Source organism: Carettochelys insculpta, chromosome 13 (genome assembly GCF_033958435.1).
Source record: "Carettochelys insculpta isolate YL-2023 chromosome 13, ASM3395843v1, whole genome shotgun sequence".
NCBI lineage: Eukaryota > Metazoa > Chordata > Testudines > Carettochelyidae > Carettochelys > Carettochelys insculpta.
The window spans coordinates 41,172,251-41,194,316 of record NC_134149.1 but is presented as its reverse complement, the minus strand read 5'-3'; the positions used below and the strand labels follow the sequence as shown (position 1 = coordinate 41,194,316).

Sequence of the window (22,066 nt, the reverse complement as noted above, 5' to 3'; positions counted from 1 at the left end):
CTGGCGGCGGCGGGATGGGCGCAGCCGCCTGGCAGAGCCTCTCCCTGCCCCGACGGCCGAGGCTGAAGTGATGCAGCCGCGGAAACCTCCGGGGTACGGCGCGGCTGCGGCCCAAGTGCAAAAGGGGGAGGTGGGACTGGAACAGGCCAGGGGCGGGGTTACCGCGGCTGGAGCGGGGCGGGCGCGAGCTGGAGTAGGGGCGCTGGGCCCTGGGGAGGGAACGGGGCGGGGGGGCTTGAGGCGGGGCGCTGGGCCCCGGGGGACGCTGGAGCGGGGCGGGCGCGAGCTGGGGCGGGGGGGCGCTGGGCCCCGGGGGACGCTGGAGCGGGGCGGGCGCGAGCTGGGGCGGGGGGGTGCTGGGCCCCGGGGGACGCTGGAGCGGGGCGGGCGCGAGCTGGGGGGGGGTGCTGGGCCCCGGGGGGGGCTGGAGCAGGGCGGGCGCGAGCTGGAGGGGAGGGGGGCGCTGGGCCCTGGGGGGGGCTGGAGCGGGGCGGGCGCGAGCTGGAGGGGAGGGGGGCGCTGGGCCCCGGGGGGGGCTGGAGCAGGGCGGGCGCGGGGGCGCTGGGCCCCGGGGAGGGAATGGCGCGGGGGCGCTGGAGGGGGGGCGCTGGCTCCCTGCCCGGGGGGAGGGGTTGGGAGCAGGATTCCAGCCGGTCGCCGGGGGTCCCGTTCGCCCTGCACCAGTTCCCCTCCTCCCCCGCGGCTGGGCCCGGTCCCTTTAAGGGCGGAGCAGGTGAGTGGGCGCGGCCCCTTTAAGGAGCCGGCCCCGCCCCCTCGGGGGAAAGTTTCGGCCGCCGCAGGTACCGCCCCAGCCCCCGCGGCTGCTGGAGCCGGAGCCCCCTGGCTGCCGGGGCGCGGCGGGGATCGGCCCGTGCCCGCAGGCATGTGGCGGGGGCGCGTGGGTGGGGTCGGGCGCCGCGGGGTGCTGGCCCCGGGCCCGCCGGATCCCGCCTGCGGTCTGGCTCTCGGGGCAGAGCCGGGCTCGGTGCAGGCGCGTTCCGCAGGGCGGGGGCCTGGGTCCGGCTGGCTGCAGCACCTCCCTGCTGGAGCTGGGGAGAGGCTGGGCTGGGTGGGGCGGGAGAGTTTGTCCCCAGATGTGCTGGAGGGGCCCGTCGCTTACACAGCAGTCCCGGGCTTCCTGCCGCAGGAAAGGCCCATGACTCCGGCGGCAGAGGTCCCTGCCTGGGCGGGTGTGTCCATCTGCCTCGGAGGCGCACATCCTGTCGTGCAGGAAGAGGGGCTGGTAACTGCCTGCCGGGCAGCCTTTGTCTCAGATGCTTGGGTGTCGTTTGATGTTCCTGAGTAACAGCCATGGGAGTGTGGTGTTGAAATCTCCGCTCCGCAGATCCTGCTAAACCTCATCTGAGAGTCACATTCCTGATTAAACCCTTCATCCGTTTGCAAGTATTTTCCTCCCCCTTTGCAGGGGTGCTCATCTGTGCCTAGACAGGTGGAGGCAGGCTGACTTCAGGTGGTGTGCGGTGGGTTTGTTTATATGTACGGGGTGTGTGTAGGGGGGGGTGAGGTCAAAAAGGGTATGTTAGAGTATTTCACGTCCCCCCCCTACGGTCACTGCTCTCTCCTTTCTTCGCCCATTTGTTTGGGCAGCCTCCAGGCCCACTCCAGAGGTGAGGTGGAAGCAGGCAGGGGAGAAGATGAAGGGAGGTGGAACAATTTACATGTGAGGAGAGATTAAGACCAGGACTTTTCATCTTGGAAAAGATACAATTTAGTGTGGATATGATGAGGTCTATACAATCATAGCTTTGGTGAAGAAAGTGAATAAGGAAGAACTACTTACCCCCCATGGCCCTGGCGTTGCTCAATTAAATGCATCGGCAGCATGTTAAGAGCAAACAGAAGGACATGCTGTAGAGCTCATTGCCAGGGAAATGGTGAAGACCAGAAGTATAACTGGGCTCAAAGGAGAATGAGACGAGTTTGTGGAAGGTAGATCCATCAACGGCTGTTAGCCAAGAGGGTTGGGGCACAGCTCCATCTCTGGGTGGCCCTAACGTTCCAACTGATAGAAGCTGGGGCTGGATGATTGAGGATGGGTCACATGGTATGTTGCCCAGTTCTCTTTGTTCCTTGGAGTGTCTGTCTTTGGGTGATGGGGTGCTGGGCTACATGGACTGTTGGTCTGATCCCATCTGTTGTACAGGGTATGGGTTGGGAAGGGAGAGAGCTAACGTAATGCCTGTGCAGAGTGGGTCAGAAGAAGGTGTAGTCTAAAGAAGTGCGTTCCCTCTTTAGGATATGCACTTCTTAAGGGAAAACTAGATAAGGTAGGGTTCTTGAAGGGCAGCTGTTGGAAGCCTTCCTGTGAAGTTCCTCCTCCAGGGAAGCTGGGCAATCCCAAACCTTTTGTCTAAGTCAGGCACTGCCAGATACAACAATGTATCTTCCACCCGAATTGCAAGGAGGTTGACATGTAGCTCTGGAGCTGTGTTGCTACAAGAGGATAAAGAGCTGTGGCCCTCCAAGACTGGACTGGGCTCACACTGCTCTTGGTTCTTGGGCGGTGGAAGTGGGTGGGTATTTAGGGGCTGAGTGTTGCCCTGGAGGGAAGCGATGTCCTCAGCCTTCCTTCAACCATGCTGAAGGGAGCAAGTGTGGGGAGTTGGAAGCATAGTGAGCGGAGAGCATGTGGCTAGAGGAGGACCCCTTGGGAGGCCAGTTTGTTGTGTTGGAAGCAAGAGCCTCCTTAGCTGGTTCAGCTTCATTCTTTGTGTTCTCGGTCGCTTGGGTACGAGAAGACAGAGCACAGGGAGAGAGGACCTCTTCGCCGACCTCTTTGCATCGTGCTCCTGGGCTAATACCTCTTGTAAAACAACGCCCCCGGTCTGTGCCTGAGTCTCTTCCTGAATCTGAGTGTAAACACTCCATCTTCGTGTGGTGGTCCTTCCCTGCTCCGTTCTCTTGGTTGTTGAAGGCCCTGGAAATGGCTGGGATCTCCATGAACAGAAGTGCCCTGTTGTGGCATAGAGCTTGTCCAACTCCTCAGAAGGAAAGACTTTCCTTTCCTTTCTCTCAGTGCATGACTGGAGTCTTAAACGGTAGAGCAAAGACCAGCTCAGTTTCCCCTGAGATGCCACAACTGAATACAGAACTGGAAGGGAAGATGCTTGTCCCTTGACGGGCTGCCTCATGCTGCCCAAAAGCATTCCTTTGTCTGGAGAGTTAAAAAAGCCAGTTCTAAACAAACAATCTCATCATCTTCCATTCTTCTCTCAACTTGGCGGGTGCTCCAGCTGCCCTAGAAGCTGCTGACTGTTGATTTTCTTCTTCTGACAGGGAACTCTAGGTAGCCATCAAAAGAGAGTGCATCTGTGAAGAGAAGTGGTACATCGGAGTTGAAAGAGAAGAGGATAAATGAGGGCATCATTGAAGCCAGCTGACTGTGGGGTAGCTCAGGCAGTTCACCTACTCTGAGTGAACCCCAAACGTGTAGAAATGGGCAGCACAGTTGTGACTTTAGAGAGAGCCCAGATCCGCATCCAGCTTCTTAGGTAAAATCCCTGCAGCTGATACAGACTCAGTGGAGTGTGTGGGGTGCAAGGAGCTCCGGGAATGGGAATCTGTTTCTATGTGACAAGCGTGAGGAGTCAGTTCTGAAGAGGACTGGCTACTGGTGCCTGAGTAGGAAATGAATTGAGGTTGGTATGTGCATATGCTAACCAGGTGCTGGCAGGGATCTTGTGTCATTACTTCTGGATGGCCGGTCTAAGTGCTAAACGCTGATACTCAGGCAAGCCTCATAACCAGTTTGTTGCATTTCATACTTCACAACTTGCACCTTGAGGTCCTGTTCCCAGAACTGGGGACTGCTTCAGGCAGTCTCTGAATCCCTGCGGGCAGAGACTTCAGTTAGCCCTCTAGTCTGTTACTTTTCCTCTTATTGCAATTCTTTTTCCATTCCTTTGGAAGCCAGATTAGTTTCTTGCTACTTTGTTGAAAAAGGTCATTTAAAGGAACAGGGGCACTTTAAAATTCATGTTGCATTTCTTAACAAGCTAAATAAAGGGCATCTGGGGTTATTAACAAAAGACTTCTAACTGTTTTTTGTATTGTTCTGTTCGACCAAAGATAAGCTGGTCAGGTTCGCTTGCCAGTGCTTACGTTCATTAGCATAGTACTTGTGAACCAGAGGGTGCTGCTTTTTAAATGTCAGGTGGCATTTCTAATGAGCGGTGTGAGTGCACGCGCATGCATGCATTTTTTAACGAAGGAACAAAACATTGAAGCCAAGTCTAAATCTTCTGGCTTTTTGTCTTTAACAGTGCACCTATCACAGTGGGAATGCTTACTATACTACGTTACTTGTTCCTTAGCCCATTTTCAGTCTGTTAAAACAAAGATGAGTTGCATAGTAGAGGTGGTTCTTGAACAAACGGTCAAACAAAACCTGGAATCTAAGTATCCCAAAGAGGTGGTTTAAAAAATGTGCAGAATTGATTTTCAGTGTGGGGTTTTTTTCTATATAATTAAGTTTAGAATTTTGTCATATCAGGTGCAGTAAATTGCAACAATGCAACTTATTTTTGCTTTTAGCATCTTTACTATGAAAATAGTACTTGTCTGCCTTGGGTAAAAAGGACGAATGTACTTGTCTGCCTTGATTTGTGCTCTCGGGTTCATTGACAGGTACAGCCCTGCCCAGATCACAGTTCATTTTGCTCAGTTTCATGGTCACAGGACTTAAAAAAATAATAAATTTTGGTCATTTCAGTGGTTAAAATCTGAACGTTCACTATTGGAATGGTAGGGGTCCTGAGTGCTGTGGGGGTCACAAGGTTGTTGGATGGGGCTTGGGTACTGCTACCCTCTGTGTGGCTTGTGGCACTGCTGCCTTCGGAGCTGGGCAGCTAGACTGTAGTGGCTGCTGGCCAAGCTCCTAGCTCTGCAGCCAGAGCGGCTGTCAGTGTAACCCACACACCCACTAGTGTGGTTCACTGTCCCAGATAGTGGCTCTTTAGACCACTTACGCAGAGAGAGAGAATGCGTCTCCGCCACGTAATTAGCTGAGAGCTTCCTGGCTTTTAGCTCAAACTCCAGAGGCTCGTGCGTTTAGCTCCAGAGATCCCAGGCTCAAGTCTGCCCATGGGCGGTTACCCCAGCAGCAGTGCAGAAGTATGGATGGCATTATACAGTATTAACGTCCTTACCTCTGGGCTGCTGTCTGCAGAGCTGGGCCCTCAGCAGCCACCACTCTCCAGCTGCCTGGCGCCGAAGGCAGTGCAGTACAGGATAAAAGCACGCACAGGACCAGGTTTCATGAGGGAGACCAAATTTCATGGTCCGTGGCTTGTTTTTCTTGGCCACAGTTCGGCACAGTTCTATTCCGAGGCAAATCTGAAGCCCTGCCTTGGCTTTCTTTTGTACAGTATTTCAGAACAAAGCAACCCCCCAAACACCTTGGAGCTAGAACTCAGAGAGGTTCTAGATCTGCCTGGAGTCCCGGCCGCCTGCTCCCGTGGAATCCACAAAGCTGCGGCACTGGCACCGCTGTAGCTGTAACAATGAAGTGTGATGTCATCTAGGAGGCAGGAAGCCGGGGGGCAGCATGGGGGGAGAGAGCTTCCTGCTGGTGGTGGGGAACATGCGTCAGGGGAGAGAGCAGGGAGCCGGGTGCAGATGTGATCATGCGAGGGTTGATGCAGATGTCCATCATCTGGGTGGACGAGGCTGGGGCAGTGCTGCTCTTGAGAGCAGCCTGTGTGTAGGTGTGTGCCGGGTGCTTCAGTGCCCCCAGGGGCCTGAGATGGGGGAGGGATTCTTCCGAAGGGTCTTGCCTGGTGCTTTCCTGCAGTGACCCCGATGGGCTGAGCTGGGATGGGAAATGACCAAGATACGGGCTATGCTGGAAAAACACTCCTTGGAGCAGCTTACCGATGGGCTGGTCTCTTTGCTCTCTCCCCCGCTCTGGGCTCTGAGGGAAGCTGCAAAAGCCAACCCTACACCCTGTGCTTCCACGTCCTTGCAGTAGCCCCCCTTCCTGGGGGTTGGGGAGGTCTGCAGCAGACATGGGGCCTGTGTCAGCCGGAGAGGCGCGGTGCTGTAACCCTGAGCCTCCCATCCATCCCGTTCGAGCGCTGGATCGGACTAACGTGCGAACTTGCCTCCAGCTCCGGGATTCCAGCTGCGCTCGGGGAAAGGCCAGCAGCTCCCAGGCGAAGCCATGTCGGAGTTGGTGGACCTGTCTTTCCTGTCAGAAGCCGAGAGGGACGTGATCCTGCAAGTGCTGCAGCGAGATGAAGAGCTCCGCAAAGCTGAAGAGAGAAGGATCAGGTGAGGGCCGGGACAGAGGAGAGCTGTTCTTCCTTCAGTCTGCTGCAGGCCCTGCTGCTTTGATGGCCTGTTGGGTTTTGCCTGTAAATGGCGGGGGCGGGTGGGTGGAGATGGGTGTTGTGCTCTGCCCCTGGATGGAAGGTAGATGGCGGCTGCCCAGGTGTCACCTCGTCCTTCTCTCCTGAGACAGCGTCAGCTCCACTCTCGGGCCTCGCTGTGGGTGTAACGGCTCTGGGGTTTTGCATCTGAACAGGCGACTGAAGAATGAGCTGCTGGAGATCCGGCGCAAAGGGGCCAAGCGGGGCAGCCAGCGCTACAGCGAGCGGACGTGTGCCCGCTGCCAGCAGAGCTTGGGCCGGGTGAGCCCCAAGGCCAACACCTGCCGTGGCTGCAACCACCTGGTGTGTCGGGACTGCCGCTCCTACAGCATCAACAGCACCTGGCGCTGCAAAGTCTGCACCAAGGAAGCGTGAGTGTTTCCCGGGGAGAGGCCAGGCTGGGGGTGTCCCTCCTTACGGACAGTGTCTGCCTTCCTCCTCCTCCCCGCCGGGCTGGGGGTGTCCCTGCCATACAGACGGTGGCTGCCTTCCTTGTCCTCCCCGCCGGGCTGGGGGTGTCCCTCCCATACAGATGGTGGCTGCCTTCCTCATCCTCCCAGGCACCAGCTGCCCTCCGACTCCTCCCACACACACCACAGCTCTTCCAAAGTCCTTGTGGCTTTCTCCGACCTGTCGAAACCCATCTGTCCTCCCCTGCTGCTGCTGGCTATGGTCTTGCTTACCTCCTGCCCCGGTCTACTGTTCCTTTCCCCCAGACTCCAGCTTGCCACCTGCCCTCCTGCTCTGCTGCGAGCACAGCTGCTGGAAATCTTCCCCTCCGACGCCCCACGTGAGCAGTGTGCAAACCTCTGGTGGTGGAAAAACTCCTCCTCTCCGATCCTGCCTTGCCCGTGTCCTTTTCCCTCATCCCTCTCCAGCTGCTGGTGCACAAGGCATCCTCTGTCTGTCCCTGGCGTGCAGTGCAGTGCAGTGCAGTGCAGGCCCTTTGGGGACTGGGTGTGCCCAGCACTAGCCTGCCGGCTATCGGGCCCGGATCTTGCCTTTCTGTGCATCTGCTGTGCTCGTCTCCATTGCCCCAGCAGCGTGTCCTCCTGCAGGGCGGCCGAGCGCAGGAAGCCGAGTGCGCAGACCTGGCTTAGGGTGAGACTGGCCTCTCACTGCCTCTTTCCCCTGCAGAGAACTGAAGAAGTCAACTGGGGACTGGTTCTATGATCAACGAGTCAATCGCTTTGCAAACAAGCTGGGGAGTGACATTGTGAGAATGTCCCTTCGGCGCAAGCCTCCAGGTAGGGCCATCCAGGCTGTGGCTGGGGAGGGACCCGAGCCAAGCAAGTCACCTCTGGGATGCCCTTGTTTGGATGCAGAGCCCTGTTTCACCCCAGGGGCTCTCCGGCTCAGAGGCCTTCCCTGGTTTTCTCGTTCATGATGCTGCCCAGGCACTTGAATGGGGAAGTAAGATGCCTGAGGTCTCTGCAGGCTGCCCTGCTAGGCCCCTCTCCTCCCAACTTGGTTGTCTTGGCATTGTTGTTCTTTTCCCAGCTAACAAAAGGGAGACAATGGGTCAAACCCTTCTGCAGCTGACTCAGCCGAGCGATCCAAAGGGCTCCATCACGGCAGAGCCGAAGAGTCTCCAGGAGCAACAGAAGGAGCCCAGGTGAGTCATAAGTCTGTCCTGCAGGTGTCCTTGGTGGTGCCCTCCCCTTGCCGGCGAGATGCGTTGGTGCGCCTCTGTGCCCTGCTTGTGTCTGTGGCCCATGGGCTTTGTGCAGTGTTCTGCCTCTTGTATCATTTCCTGTGGTTGACAATATCCTCCTGCTGGCTGCAGGGGGAACGAGCCCAACCAATGCTCCTGCTAATCTTTTCCAGCCATGTGCAGAATAATTTTTAACATGCACTGAGGCACGTGAAAAGTGCACCACCAGTAGAAACTTAAAACCTAGCTGTGGGCCGTCTGCTGCTTCGCTGGATGGAATCTGAATCTCGCTTGAGTGGCTGCACAAGCACCCAGCTTACCGGGGACGCTGGTACTGGCCCTCGGCCATGGGGTGCTGGGTTGAGCTGGAGTCAGTTGTCCGTTAAAGATGAGCCCTGGGAGATGGGGCTAGCAGAGATACCAGCCCTGAGTGCAGCCAACGGGGCAAAACTTGGTGCTGCTCAGTGGCCCAAAGGTACTTGTTGCCGTAGCAGTGGACACCCTGGTGCCCTCCGTCTCTCGGGAGGGCCTTAGGCCTCCTGCTGTGCTATCCGGTAGTGCCTTTCCTACCGTCGGGACAGATCTGTTTTTCATTTCTGCTCTCAGCCTGGCTCCTGAAGCCCTGGATCCCCGAGACGGGAGGAGTGACACAGAGTCTATGGAGAACATGAGTCTGGATGGGTACAGACCCAACATCGGCTCCAGGTGACAAGCCTCAGAGAGGGAGCTGCATTAGTCAGCTTCAGCGAAAACCAGGAAGAATCCTCTGGCACCTCAAAGACTCACAAGTTTGTCTGGGTGTAAGCGCTCATGGGCTCGAACCTGCTTGCGTCATCTGACGCCCAGAAAAGCTTACGGCCAAATAAACGGTTAGTCTTCAAGGTGCCAGAGGACTCCTCGTTGTTTTTGCTCCAGGAGAGTGAGAGAGAGAGACCCCAATTCCTGTGCTCTGCAACAGTCAGCAGCTCTTCCACTTTCTTCCCTGCCTTAAGTCTGTGGCTCACAGGGCAGTGGGAGGGTCCTGCTTGGAGTGGGAGGAGAAGGACTGGCTTGAGGGACGCTTCTGAAGGTCAGCTGGGACAGTCTCCACTCCCCCAGATAGATGAGCTGGGACACTTATGGGCAGGTGGCTCCCTAGCTTACTCCCGAGGCTGCTTCTGCCCCTTTGCCCCTTCCAGCCAATATAGCTCTTCCCCAAAGCCTGGTCCCTTTTGAACCCAGGACTGCCCTGATCTATGTGCAGAACAGGCTGGTGGCCAGCTGCTTCTAACGTCCAAATACGCCTCAAGAGGCCTGGAGCCCTGAGAGGCACGGCGGGGGGTGGGGGCTGCTGCCTAAACAGGAGGTGACTGACCTGGCTGTGATGCAGAGGACAGGCAGACTGGCAAGTGCAGAATGCCATGGTAGGGTTCTTTAGCATGCTTCAATCTTGCGCTGAGCAGTCAGGGCCCCATTCTTCCCCGGCTTGGTCCCGTAGCACATGGACTGGGCTGTAACACTCTGCCCTTCAGAGGGCTGTTAATGCTGGTTGAGAAGGACGAGCTATCTCTGGTTGCTAGGCACTGCCCTCTCCTCTCCACCAGCAAATGGCTCTCCTGCTGGATGGATACAGAGCAAGCCTGACTTTTTTTCCTCCATCTGCAGGAGAAGCTCCCTGGATAAAACGGTCACCTTCCAAGAGGGGAAGCAAAGACCTGGTCCCGTGGGCTCCACCGTCTCCACCTTGCCCATCCCTGCCTGCTCCAGAGGCGCTCATCTCTCTGGATCAGAAAGCGTAGGTGTCTCCCACCACTATCAGCTCTGGCATCTGGCGCTGCTACATGCTCCAGTTCCTTCTTGCTGAGCAGGCTGTTTTCCCTCCTAGGAGGCTCACGTGGGGAGCCCCGGCGCAGTATCTGCAGATGAGAACGAAACCATATTCAAGAAGAATCCCAGGAGAACCCTGAGGCCTGCAGGTGAGTCGCCTTCTGGGAACCCTGGCAGCTGTAATGTGGGAAGCAATGCAGGGCGGAGTCTGGAGACCTTGATTCTGGTCCCACTTCTGCTACTGGCCTGTTAGGTGTCATTGAGTAGGTCACTTCGTCCCGTCTCAGTGCCTGTGCCCATAAAAGGGGACTTGTGGTGCTGGCCCACTTCTGCAGCACACCTTGATCGGCGATGCAGTGCTTGCCAGCTGCGTCTGTGACAGCTGGCTAGCACTGCACTGCGGCTGGATTGGTGGCATCTCGCTTCCCCGTCTTCCACGCAGACTACACCAAGTCAGTGATCGATCTGCGCCCCGAGGACTTGGGAAGTGAAAGCGGCTCCTTGGGAGACAGAAGCAAGTCGGTCCCGGGCCTCAACGCTGACGTGGTGAGAGCTTGTTGTGCTGCGTTGAATCGACTCATTTGCTTGATACAGGGAGGCCTGTGGGATTGGAGGGGAGTTACTCCAGCTGTTACCTGAACTTCCACTGAAGCACAGACCCTACTGCAGATCTCAGTGATAGGCCCTGGCTTGTCCAAATGAGCTCCCCAGGGAGGGGCCTGCTCCTTGAGGCTGTGGGGGAAGGAGCTCTCCTCTGTGCCGGCGGCTCACCCAGGGCCTCTTCCCCCAGTCCAAGGTGAGTACCGACTGGAGCGAGCGCTGGGGAAGCAGCTTTGGGTATCTCTGCACAGCACAGAGGCCCCTGCAGCAGTGACCCTCCGCGCCCGACTTAACTGCCTCAGGTTTGCGCTGCGGAGAGGCTGGATGTTGTCGGGAGCCTGGGCACCAGACTAAGCCCCGGTGTCTACACGGCTCTCCTTGGCCCTGCCTCAGGCCTTGCTGCTGTGTAGATGTGCTCTTGGGGCAGGGCTGAGTAATCTGCGGCCCCCATTCCTCACGCCCGGGGTTGCCAGGTTCCACTGGTCTCCATCCATGTAGGTAGTTGTCCTACCAGGATTAAAGCGAAGTGAGGAACGTGCTGATTGGACACAACACCGGCTGTGAGAGTCGTGCATCCCTTTGCCTCCAATCAAAGTGCTGCTATGGTGCACTCGGCCCACCCCGCCAATTCTAGGTACACAAGCGCAGTTAGCGAAAGTCCCCTATCGCCAGAGCCCGCCCTGGTTAGGACAATCTTGCGGCCCTTGGAGATGGAGGAGGACCAGTCCCGCTGCCCACTCACTAGCCTGGGCTGCCCATTGCAGCCTGAGTTGTCGGTGCTGCTTCTCTGTCAGGGTTGATGTGGGTGGAGGGCGTCTAGGTGCCTTGGTTTTCCAGCTGGTACAGTTGGCCATATGCAGGTTGCCTGTCTCTCATCCAGCACCCGTGGAACTGGGTGGTGCTGAACAAGAGAATCTGCCCTATCAGGGGAGGTCAATATTGTCTAGTACATCACCAGCCCTTCCACTGCTCGCTGGGCTCTCAGAAGACACATAGGGGTAAACCTACAGCTAAAGAACAGCCCAGAATGCTGAGAGCCAGGACTGGTGGCTGGAACTTTATGGGACCACAGGAAACGTGGCCACACGCGTGATGCGTTGTCATCCGGCTGACTGAAATCGTGCCGGGTTATGGATGTCGCCAGATGAGGGAGGCTCAGCCTGTGCCTCTTTGCAGGATGAGGAGGAGGAAGATATTGACAACCTGGTGGAGATCCATCGCCGGAGGACAGCCAGAAGCAGCATGCGCAGCGGCACCTCTTCGGTGAGTGCCTGCGGATCGGCGCTAGGGAGTGGGAGGCAGTGCTGCCTGGTGGTTAGAGCGGAGGTCGGTACCAAGCTGCGCTCTGCCTTGGAATCGCAGTTTGAGCATCTCCCTTGGATAGCATTCGCAAGCAGGTGTGAGGCTTCGGGCCCTGGGATGAAAGGTGCTGAGAACGTTTTCCCCCACCCTGGCCGTGGTAGGGGTACTCCAGCCCAGTGGTCGCGTGGGTGGAGGCCATGGAAGTAGCCTAGTTCTCTATGCCGGCCGGGGGCTTGACTCTGACCGGACCTGCGTGTTCCAGAGCACGCTGGGGAGCATGGTGAGCATTTACAGCGAGGCTGGGGACTTCGGCAACGTCTGCGTCACGGGGGAGGTTGCCTTCTCTCTCAGCTACGAGCAGAAGACCGAGACCCTCTTCATCCACGTGAAGGAGTGTCGCCAGCTGGCCTATGCTGACGAGGCCAAGAAGCGCTCCAACCCGTGAGTGCTGCGGGATGGGGGAAGGGGGTAGATGACCCAGCCACTGGCCTTTCCTGGTGGTGGGAAAGCCCCTGGGCTGGGCGGCGGAGCTGGAGCCGCCGTGCAGTCAGAAGGGGTGGCTGGTGGTGGGCAGGAGGTGCTGCTCTGGGGAGACGCCCGTGAACGGGGTGACGTTCCTGCTTGCTTCTCCTAGCTACGTGAAGACGTACCTGCTGCCTGATAAATCCCGGCAAGGCAAACGCAAAACAACCATCAAACGCAACAGCGTCAACCCGCTGTACAACGAGCTGCTCAAGGTGAGCCCCGGGGAAGGGGGCTAGTGGGCGTCGCCCAGGGGTGCAAGTAAACAAAAGGGGAGGGCTCAGCCGCAGGGGGGCCAGGTGACTGCACCCCACCCCCAAGCTGGGACCCCCCGTTCTTCTGCTCCCCTCCTGCTCCCATGTTACCGGGCGGGGGGCGGTTTGCTCCTTTTCCCACTGGAACTGCCAGCCCTGCCCCGCCAGGGAGCAGTGCAGGGCTGGGGGGCGCTGGGAAGCGCAGCGGGGGAGGAGCAGAACACCAGCAGCAGCTGCAGCGCTCCTGGGTCACAGCCTCCTGGTAACCGGCCCTGTAGCAGAGGCGCAGCGGCCAGCAGAGGAGTCTGTCCAGGATGCCGTGCAAAGCTCTGAATCGCTTCCCGGTGCGGCGTACCCCAGCCAGTACCACCCCCCTTGCACTGCGGGGGTCTCCCCTGCCCCTGAGAGCTCTGGCACAAGCTCGGCTGGGGAGGCAGCTGCTCGGCCCCAGGGCTGGGAGGCTGCTCCGCCGGAGGCCCCCTGCTTCATCCTTCGCAGCACTGGTGGAGTGAAAACTCCCTTCTCCACCTGGCCAGGCCCGGTGGGAGGCTATTCTCCCAGCTAGACCAGGGTCCGAGCTTGGACTCTCCTACGGGCCGAGGTAGCAGCTCCTGGAGACGCCGAGCTTGGGGACCAGGCGAAGCGACAGTGTCTCTGTGCAGGGCCGTCGTGCGTTTCTTGTCGCTCCTGTTTGCCGTGGTGACTTGGCCACGCACAGCTAAAGCCCTGAGCTGTACGTTGGAGGCTGTGACCTCCCTGCAGAGACGTTGCACTCCAGCTCTATCTCCTGCAGGGCGAGCAGGTCGCTGCTGAGAACGCCCCCTCCCAGCCATGGTGCTGTCACCGGAGGGCAGTACGGCCTTGCTAACGGGGAGCTGGCTGGTGGGGCGGGGGTGTGCAGTGTGGCTCCAGATGGGGGACATGCTGCCGTGCACACTCCACTTACTAGCGGCTGCCGTGGAGTCTGTGCTGCAGCACACGCAAGTAAATGCTGGGGCAGCCCCTGCTCCCTGCGAGAAGTGAATTGAGTACAAAGGAGACAGGTTAGAAACTGACCCGCTGGAATCTGAAAAGGGCCCCAGAAAGCTCCAGAGCTTCCTGATTCTGGTCTGTGAGCAGCGCCGCTCGGCCCTCCCAAGGCCGGACCTGTGCGTGGGACAGACTGAGCAGCATTCCTGCTCCCCAGCTTCCGTGTGTGTGTTTGGGGGGGGTGGGGCAGGGCAGCCCAGTGTGTCCCTAGAAGGTGTGGGGGCGTGTGGGGCTATTTCCTCCGTGGATGTGGCTCACACAGCAGGCCTATGCACCTGAAGCTGGTAGTGGGATGTCCAGCCTGCTTGCATGTCCCTTAGTCATGGCCTCACTGAAAGCTCCAGTGTCGGTGTAAGAATTTTGAAGGCCCTGCCGCTGCTTCCCAGAATCTGCCGTTCCTTGTCTGTGGGCAGTTATGGGAGTCACTGCCTGGCCCAGAGCGCTGGACTCCTGGTGCGCAGCCAGGCCCTGGAGACTTGCTGGCAGTGGGTGAAACTGTGCAGAAAGAAGGAATCGGTGGCAATAGTCAAACATACCAGGTAGGATCTCAAAAGGCAGTGGGAGGACTTCAGGCTCCCGAGGAACAACTAGGGCCATCTCCACCATGGTGAAAGCCTCAGGTGTGGTCCTAGCAGCTCTACAGGCTCACCTGGCTCTGTGGTCCTGTCTTTTCCCAGTACCAGATCAACAAGTCCCTCCTGCTCACAAGGACTTTGCAGTTCTCGGTCTGGCACCATGATCGCTTTGGCCGAAACACCTTTCTGGGGGAGGTGGAGATCCCGATGGATTCCTGGAACTTTGAGAGCCAGCTGGAAGAACGCCTCCCCCTGCACGGCAAGGTATGGCCCTGTAGCTCTTCCATCTGGCCAGCCCTAGGAAGCCAGCACACCTGCTTCCAGCAAGGGAAGCGGCTCTGGAGCTGATTCAGACTTCCCTGGCCAGTGCAGGTGCTCTCTTCCCTCTAACATAAGGGCACAGGAGACATCCGACTCTTCCCTGGGCAGTGATTCCCAGCTTGTGTAGATGTACCTGAGCTAGTTCTTCTCGGGCAGCACAGAGGGTGGTACGAGTTAGCCGCCCATCTCGTACCTGGGAGTGTCTTAGCACTCTGGGCCATCAGTCTGTACACGGACATGAACCTTAGCAGGCAGACCCCTTCCTATAAGGGTGGTGGACAGTAAAGTAAGCTGCTTGCCACACAGACCTCAGAGAGCTGGACTTAAGAGCAAGTCCACCAGACTGTCCAAAGTAATATGAAGTGCTGCTGACTGAGACAACTGGAATCCATGACCGTTCATAAGGCAGCCCTAAGTAAATCATCCCAGTCAAGACTTTGTCAAGCTGGGACTTAAAAACCTCTAGGGATGGAGATTCAACCACCTCTGTCAGTAACTCATTCTAGTGCTTTGCCACCCTCCTGGGGAAATTTTCTCTAATATCCAACCTACACCTCTCCCTCTGTAACTTCAGGCCGTTGCTCCTGGTTCTGCCATCCGTCACCACTGAGAACAGCCTCTCGCCATCCTCTTTAGAGCCCCCCTTCAGGAGTGGAGGGCTGCTATCAAATCTCCCCTCACTCTTCTCTTGGGCAAACTAAATAAGCCCAGATCCCTCAGCCTCTCCTCATAGATCATGTGCTCCAGCCCCCTAATCATTTTGTTTTCCCTCTGCTGGTTCCTGACTTCCTGATCAATCTGGTAGAAAGCCCATTGAGTGCACCCACATGTCTGTGCTGGCTGCTAAAGTAGATTTAAAAGAACAACCCCATTATATTGAGGCATGTTGGTGTACAGACAAGGCTGCAGTGGTAGGAGTTTGATTTCCCGGGCGAATGTGCCCTGAGCTATCTGATTCCCACTTCTCAGGCCAGTGCGGACCCTGCTGGCTCCCAGCAGTACAGAGGAGAGTTGGTTGTTTCCCTGAAGTACATCCCAGCTTCCAAACAACTCGGCACAAGTAATGGCAAGAAAGGTGAGTGGCTGTGCTGCTGCAGGACCTCAGCTCCGGAGGTCACGTGGAAAGACCAGTGCAGATGTTAACACACGCTGGCCCCCCAGGAGGTAACCCTGGTCTCCAAACATCCAGAGCTCCTCCGGGAAGTGGGAACTGCTTGTCATGCTTTCAGGAGAAAGTTGACCCATTCCAGGACCAAGCAGCTGTAATGCTTTTTAACCTTTGGCTCTGCAGTGGGACCAACCGGTGGTTATTCCAGCAGTACTGCAAGCTGGGCTTTCCTTTTGTGCAGATTCAGCTGGCACGCTGATGGGCTTCTATTGCAGTGAAGCTTTGCAAGCTAGAGAAGGGTTCCCTGAGCCCTTCCAAGCAGAGAGCCGGATTGGTGCAGATCAGCTGCTCTTGCTTATGTTGTGGGACAGTTCCCCTGCAGTCTAGGCCCCATCACGAGCCAGTCCAGGCAAGTCAGGCGCAGATAGAACGCAGTGTTCTGGGACCTGTGTCTCTCTCTCAGCTGCGGATGTCAGTGGGCTTGCTGCTTCTCTGCCATTCAGTGAGCCAACAGTTCTGTTTGTTTGTCCTGGCTCCCTGCCCAGAAGAGCAAGGACCCCAGGCTAGGTGCTAGGTGCTGTGTACACACAAACAAAAAGGGTCCCTGCCCAGAGTTGACAACGTTGTATGAAACGTGGGATGGCAGCTGGATCCAGGAAGCTGGTGTACAGGGAGTTAGGGTGATAGCCAGTAGCGTTTGCACGCCAGCAGCCAAAATGGCGTCGAGTTTTCAGGTAAGGTTTGAGGATGATAAAATAGCTTTGCACAGGTGGCAGAGAGCGCTTCCCAGCTTACGTTCCCAGCTTATGTTTCATGCTGGGGCGGGATGCAGAGAGGGGTCACAGCCCATGACTGGCTGAAAACGTGGGTGATTTGGACCGTCTCTTCTAGGCAAACGGGAGGATGGAGGCGAACTGCAGGTCTGGATCAAAGAAGCCAAGAACCTGACAGCGGCCAAATCTGGAGGGATGTCTGACAGCTTTGTCAAGGGGTGAGTGTCGGAGCCGTGGCGCCAGCAAAGCAACCTGCCCCAGCTCCTCTAGTCCTGGATTGTGCTTTGGAGTAGAGTCACCCAGGGGCCTGGGAACGAATGGGCTTCTCTGCTCCACTCACCCTGCAGCTGCCTGATGCTGGGACACAGGCCCTGTGGGTATGCTGGTGGGCTTGTGCTCCTGGGTGTGAAATCCTGGGGGGAGGGCCGTGGAGCCGCTCACCATTCCCTGCGTCAGAGATGCAGAGCCTCCGCAGCTCGGCCGAGCTCCCTTTGTCTCCAGGCGAAGCTGAGTGCGATTCACGAGCTTCCTCCCAGGGCCTGGCCACAGGCAGTCGGAGAAGAAGCAGAGGGAGTCCCAGCTCGGGGGCCTGGATGCAAGTCACAAGCCAATAGAAGCAGGCAGACCCTTCCTGGGGGGCGGAGCTATTCGCGGGGATTGTCGGTATGTAGTGAAGAGGAGGGGAGGGGAGGGGAGGGGACGGACGGTGATGGATGGGGCAGATGGGGCAGAGGAGGAGCTGTTCGGTTCCGTTCCATCACGTGCAGGCAGACAGCTGCCAAGTGAGAAGGTTTGTAAGTTCACGAATGCTGGGGTGGGTGAACTGGAGTCCCTCTATGACATGTGCGTGTGGTTAGAATACAGTGACGGGCAGCAAGGGACAGTGAGTGGGCCGCACGAGTGGTCGTCCTTCATCTCTGTGGGCCACTACAATCTGCAGCCCTTTGGGCTTCCACTTGCAGCCCGTGGACCCCTGTATGCTCCCCTCCCACGCACTGGAGCCTGGCCGCTTTCGGACCACTGCGAGTCGCCTGATTTTATGCTCTGTCTCCGCTCCTTCCCCTCCTGCTCAGAGCTTGAACAGCTGATTTGCAGCAGTGCAGCTCTGGGGAGGAGTGTGAATCAGTGGATTTGCTGGGGGAGGTGGGGGGTGAACTGGACTCCAGCCCGCCCCCCCCCGTGAACAAGTGGTCCGTGGGTGATGGGGGCAGACGGGGTCAGCAGGCTGCAGGTTGCCCATCACGGCTATAATGTTGCAGAAGCTTGATCAGAGGGGTGGCCGTGTCAGTCTGTATCTTCAAAAACAACAAGAAGTCCCGGGGCACCTTATAGACTAACAGATACTTTGGAGCAGGAGCTTCTGTGGGCAAAGACCCACTTCATCAGATGCATGAGTGGGATCTCTTGAACCCCCCACTCATGCATCTGATGAAGTGGGTCTTTGCCCACGGAAGCTCCTGCTCCAAAGTATCTGTTGGTCTGAGTGGGATCTCTGGAACCCCCCACTCGTGCATCTGATGAAGCGGGTCTTTGCCCCGGGCTTCTTGTTGTTTCGGAAACTTGATGATACTCAGTCAATGGGAGCCTAGTACTTCGGTGCCAGATGTATAGAAATGACAGCCGATGTTGTGCTGATGGCGGGCGATACCGTCTGTGGAAGAAAACAGACTCCTGTGCAGCAGAACCTGTTTCTCTGTTCTGACTGGGACAGAGGCCAGCTCAGAAAATTAAAGGGCTGGATAATCTGGGAAATGGAAAACTGCAAAGCTGCAGCGCCCTCTAGCGGCCACAGACGAGACTGCCTGCTTCTGGGCCTGTTTGGTAGTGGTTTTGTTTAATACAGAGACAGATAAGGGAGGCTTGGGATAAATGGGGTTCTGCTGCATTGTTACAATCTTAAATGAACCAAACTGGGCCACAGAAGGTCCAGGGATGGAAATGCCAGGCTGGAATAAGAATCGAGAAGTAGGCATACGCTATCGACCACTGGATCGCAATGTGAAAAGCTCAGGGAAATTAGAGATGCTATAATGGGGGATTTCAACTGTCTCCTATTGATTGGGGACACTTCACCTGAGGGCAGGATGTAGCGATAAAGTTTCTGGATCCCAGTAATGACTGCTTCTTAGAGCAGCTAGTCCCGGAACTCACCGGGGGAGAGGCTATTCTTGATTTAGTCCTAAGTGGAGCACAGGATCTGTTCCAAGAGGCAAATATATCAGAACCACACAGTAATAATATAATTAATGTAATTATAATTAAATTTAACATTCGTGCAGAGGAGTGGGGGGAAGTTAAACCATAGAAGCCCATCGCAATAGCATTTAACTTAAGAAAGGGGAATCACACAGAAGTGAGCGAGCTAATTTAACAGCAATTAAAAGGAACAGTTGTAAGAGTTAAATTCCTGCAGGCAGCATGGAAACTTCTTGAAAACACCAAAAGAGAGGCTCTAATTTAAATGTATACCACAAATGAAAAAGTCGTAAAAGGACCACTCAAAAAAACTGCCACCGTGCCTAAACGGAGTAAGAGGAGCTGTCAAAGGCAAGAAGACATCCTGCTCAAATGAGAAGTCAAAGCTGAGTGAGGAGAATGAGTGTACAAGTATCGTTAGGCCACAAAAGAATCTGAAGAGTAGCTAATGAAAGTTTCCAAAACTACTAGCAACAATTAAGTTCATTAGAAGCAAGAAGGCTGCCAAAGAGGACCACCCCTGGGGGCACAAGATGCTAAAGACGCCCTCAGGGAAGTCACGCTCATTGTGGAGAAGCCACTTGAATTCTTGGTATCAAGCGGATGTGAGGGACATTCCTGTGGTGTGCCCACGCCTGGAACGCTGTGTGCCCATTAGTACAAAGATGTATTAAAAAAAGGGAAAGGTGCAGAGAGGGGTAACAGACACAGGTCAGGATCTGGACCAGTGTCCATCTGAGGAGAATAAAGAGATGGAAACTAAGTGGGAGGCTATGCTCGAGGTTTAGAAAGTGGTGTGGAGCAAGTGACCAAGGAAATGTTCTTTTTACCACTTCTCCTAACACAAGAATCAGGGGCCACCCAATGACATCAGGACGTCTCATACATGAGGCAGGGTTTGCACAACACACTGTCAGCTGAGAAGTGTAACTGGACTCAAAAGAATGAGAGACGTTCATGGAGGCTACGCCAGTCATTGGCATTTAACCAAGGTTGTTAGGGATGCAGCCCCATGCTTTGGGTGACCCTTTGCCTCTGATGGCCTCATGCTGGGCCTGGACAGCAGGCAATGGATCACTGGATCGTTACTTGTTCTCTTTGAGTCACCTGATGTAGGCCACTGTTAGAGACAGGATGCTGGCTCCATGGACCATTGGTGTGACCCATTGCGGCCATTCTTATGTTCGGCATTCAGCTGAATGCCGGGTATTGGAGCTGCACTGAAATTGTATATCCTCTTCCCTAGGGTCAATGAACAACTATCAGATACAAATTACATGGCCAAGTCCAAAGCTGACTTTTTGGGACTGGACACAGTTATTTGTGAGGCCTGCTAGCCTGTTACCAGTCTCCTGAGCCATCGCGGTCTCCCCTCTGCTTGAGGTGGGAGGGGGGTACCATGTGGGGGAAGCTTCTAACTATGCAAGGGCCTCTCCCACAGCTACCTGCTGCCGCTCCGAAACAAGGCCACCAAGAGGAAGACTCCTGTGGTGAAGAAGACCCTGAATCCTCACTACAACCACACCTTTGTCTACAACGGTGTCAGCCCAGAGGACCTGCAGCACATCTGTCTGGAGCTGACTGTCTGGGACCGTGAGCCATTGGCCAGCAACGACTTCCTGGGAGGAGTCAGGCTGGGCGTTGGGAATGGTGAGATGCCTCCTGGTCGGCCATTGCATGTGGCTGACCTGAGCTGGTCAGCCAGATTCTGGTCCCCTTTCCTCAGCTTTGCCTGGAGAATCCCGTTCCTGGCCACTGAAGGGGAACGCTTGCTAAGAAGCTGAAACCTCTGGGGCCACATGTTCCCCTTTTCCCCGCCCCCGCACACCCCCAGCGGCATGTCCAGTGTGAATGCTCTACTCCCTGTCACTGCCGCTCCATTTCCCAGCACCCCTTCTGTGTGGCTGGAGGAGGCTGCTCTCTCGCGCTCGGGAACAGGGATGTGCACTGCAGTAACTCATCCCTCCCCCTCAGGTCTGAGTAAGGGCCAGGCAGTGGACTGGATGGACTCTACAGGAGAGGAGGTGAGCCTGTGGCAGAAGATGCGCCAGTTCCCAGGCTCCTGGGCAGAAGGAACCCTACAGCTGCGCTCCACCATGGCCAAGCCAAGATCATAGCCTGTGTACTGGGCCCGAAACCAGCCTCTGCATGGCAGCACCAGCAGAGGCAACTGGGCTGAAACCGGAGCACCAGCAAGGGCCACTGGGAGCAGGCTCTGCCTTTTTGCTAGTGTAGTAATGAAGCTAAGTGCCTTGAGCAGGCTTGGCTTTGCGGCCTGTTCTGGGCACCAGCTCAGCTCATGGAAAGTGTGTGTCTAGCTGGGCTGGATTTGAATTCCGCAGGGCCTGAGGGCTTTTAAAACTTGTTTTTCTTAGTTCCTTGGCCAATCCGTCTCCCGTACAGTTGGTTTGATTGCCCCACCTACAGCTTCCACTGCTACCTCTTCCACTCTTCCTTCCACAGCTAGACTCGGGCTCGAGGCTGTATAGGCATAAGCAATCCACGTTTGGTATGGAGAGCCTGAGACAATCCGGTGCTGCTGAGACGTGGCTCATGTGGGGAGGGAGACACAAGCCCCGGCCTGTTTACAGCACTGTGCTCTGAGCAGGCTGTGCTGTTTGTGTCCCTGGCAGAAGGGAAGGCAGCTAGGAGGGCGCTGGGCTGATCTCAGCTGTGGGCTATGGCTTTGAAAGGATCCTCCCCCTGCTCTCTATGCTGGAGACCAGGCGTGCTGCTGACTTGAGCTGGTACCTGGGTAGCAGCAGTGCCAGAGCTGCCAGCCCACTTCTTTGGTGTGGCATGGCTCTGTTCCCCTGTGCTGTGGGTTGTTCAGAATTTGTGATGAGGGTAGCAGCCCTGGTTGTTGCTTCTGTGCCTCCCAGCTACCCTGCAGGCCTGTTCCAGCTCCCTTACCCAGTTTTATTCATTTAAAATGTGGGGTTCCAGCCCAGGGCCAATGAGCAGCAGCAGCCCCTCTTGGAGGAAAGGAAAAGCAAATTCTAGGATACATGTTTAAAATCCCCATCAAGCAGCTGTCTGGGAGGGCAGCCTTTGTAGAGGCAGCTGCCCGGCTTGTCAGGGCCTGCCCCAAGCGGCCGTCTGTTTTAATAAAGGTTTTCTGGCGATTGCTGGTGGTGTCGGGATGTGTTCGTTCACAGGGGGAGGTTCTTGCCCTGCCTCGGGGAGGGAGGTGGTGGAGCGTTGCCTTGGAGCTGAGAACGTAGAGATGAGGAGAAAGCTGAGGTGGAGAGAACAGAAACTCATCTGCCCCAGCCTGGCTGCCTTCCACGGCAGCGCTCAGGCCCAGCCCTGCTCTGGGGCGTGCGTGTCCTGGAGCTTTTTGTGCCATGGTCTGCTTCAGGACAGACTGAGACTTTGAAACCTATGGCTGGATGTTTGCTGGGCTGAGGAGTTGGGGAGCATCTCTGGCACAGCAGGGCAAGCTCTGTCAGCTCTTCACACCAACCTGTGCTCTGCCCTGCAGCTGTCCTTGCTTCTTCCACCCCCTGCCCCAGGGGAAGGGGAATGATGGGAAGG

The 22,066-nt window shown here is 56.6% G+C and overlaps 1 protein-coding gene across 5 annotated transcripts; it reads left to right on the top strand.

The window, feature by feature from the left end:
* Positions 1–21,656, top strand: SYTL4 (synaptotagmin like 4). 5 transcript variants are annotated; one of them, XM_075007898.1, is made up of 18 exons: positions 1,198–1,481; positions 3,298–3,512; positions 6,129–6,291; positions 6,545–6,760; positions 7,527–7,636; positions 7,890–8,004; positions 8,650–8,748; positions 9,688–9,817; positions 9,908–9,998; positions 10,292–10,395; positions 11,626–11,712; positions 12,014–12,192; positions 12,386–12,488; positions 14,234–14,395; positions 15,422–15,527; positions 16,452–16,551; positions 19,971–20,179; positions 20,504–21,656. In XM_075007898.1, the coding sequence occupies exons 3-18, from the start codon at positions 6,182–6,184 to the stop codon at positions 20,644–20,646; spliced, it is 2,064 nt and encodes a 687-aa protein (XP_074863999.1). In that variant the 5' UTR covers positions 1,198–1,481; positions 3,298–3,512; positions 6,129–6,181; the 3' UTR covers positions 20,647–21,656. The 5 variants fall into 5 exon arrangements, with proteins under 5 accessions (XP_074864000.1, XP_074864004.1, XP_074864001.1 ...); XM_075007899.1 differs by lacking the exons at positions 1,198–1,481; positions 3,298–3,512 and adding an exon at positions 1–93; XM_075007903.1 differs by lacking the exons at positions 1,198–1,481; positions 3,298–3,512 and adding an exon at positions 788–800.
* Positions 21,657–22,066: the final 410 nt, after the last annotated feature.

What these genes read in the sequence shown, in the direction of transcription:
- SYTL4 (XM_075007899.1), top strand. Translation starts at nt 6,182, where the DNA reads ATGTCGGAGTTGGTGGACCTGTCTTTCCTGTCAGAAGCCGAGAGGGAC. An exon ending in GAGAACCCTGAGGCCTGCAG is followed by an intron (nt 9,999 to 10,291) that starts GTGAGTCGCCTT and finishes TCTTCCACGCAG; the next exon opens with ACTACACCAAGTCAGTGATC. An exon ending in TCTGACAGCTTTGTCAAGGG is followed by an intron (nt 16,552 to 19,970) that starts GTGAGTGTCGGA and finishes CCTCTCCCACAG; the next exon opens with CTACCTGCTGCCGCTCCGAA.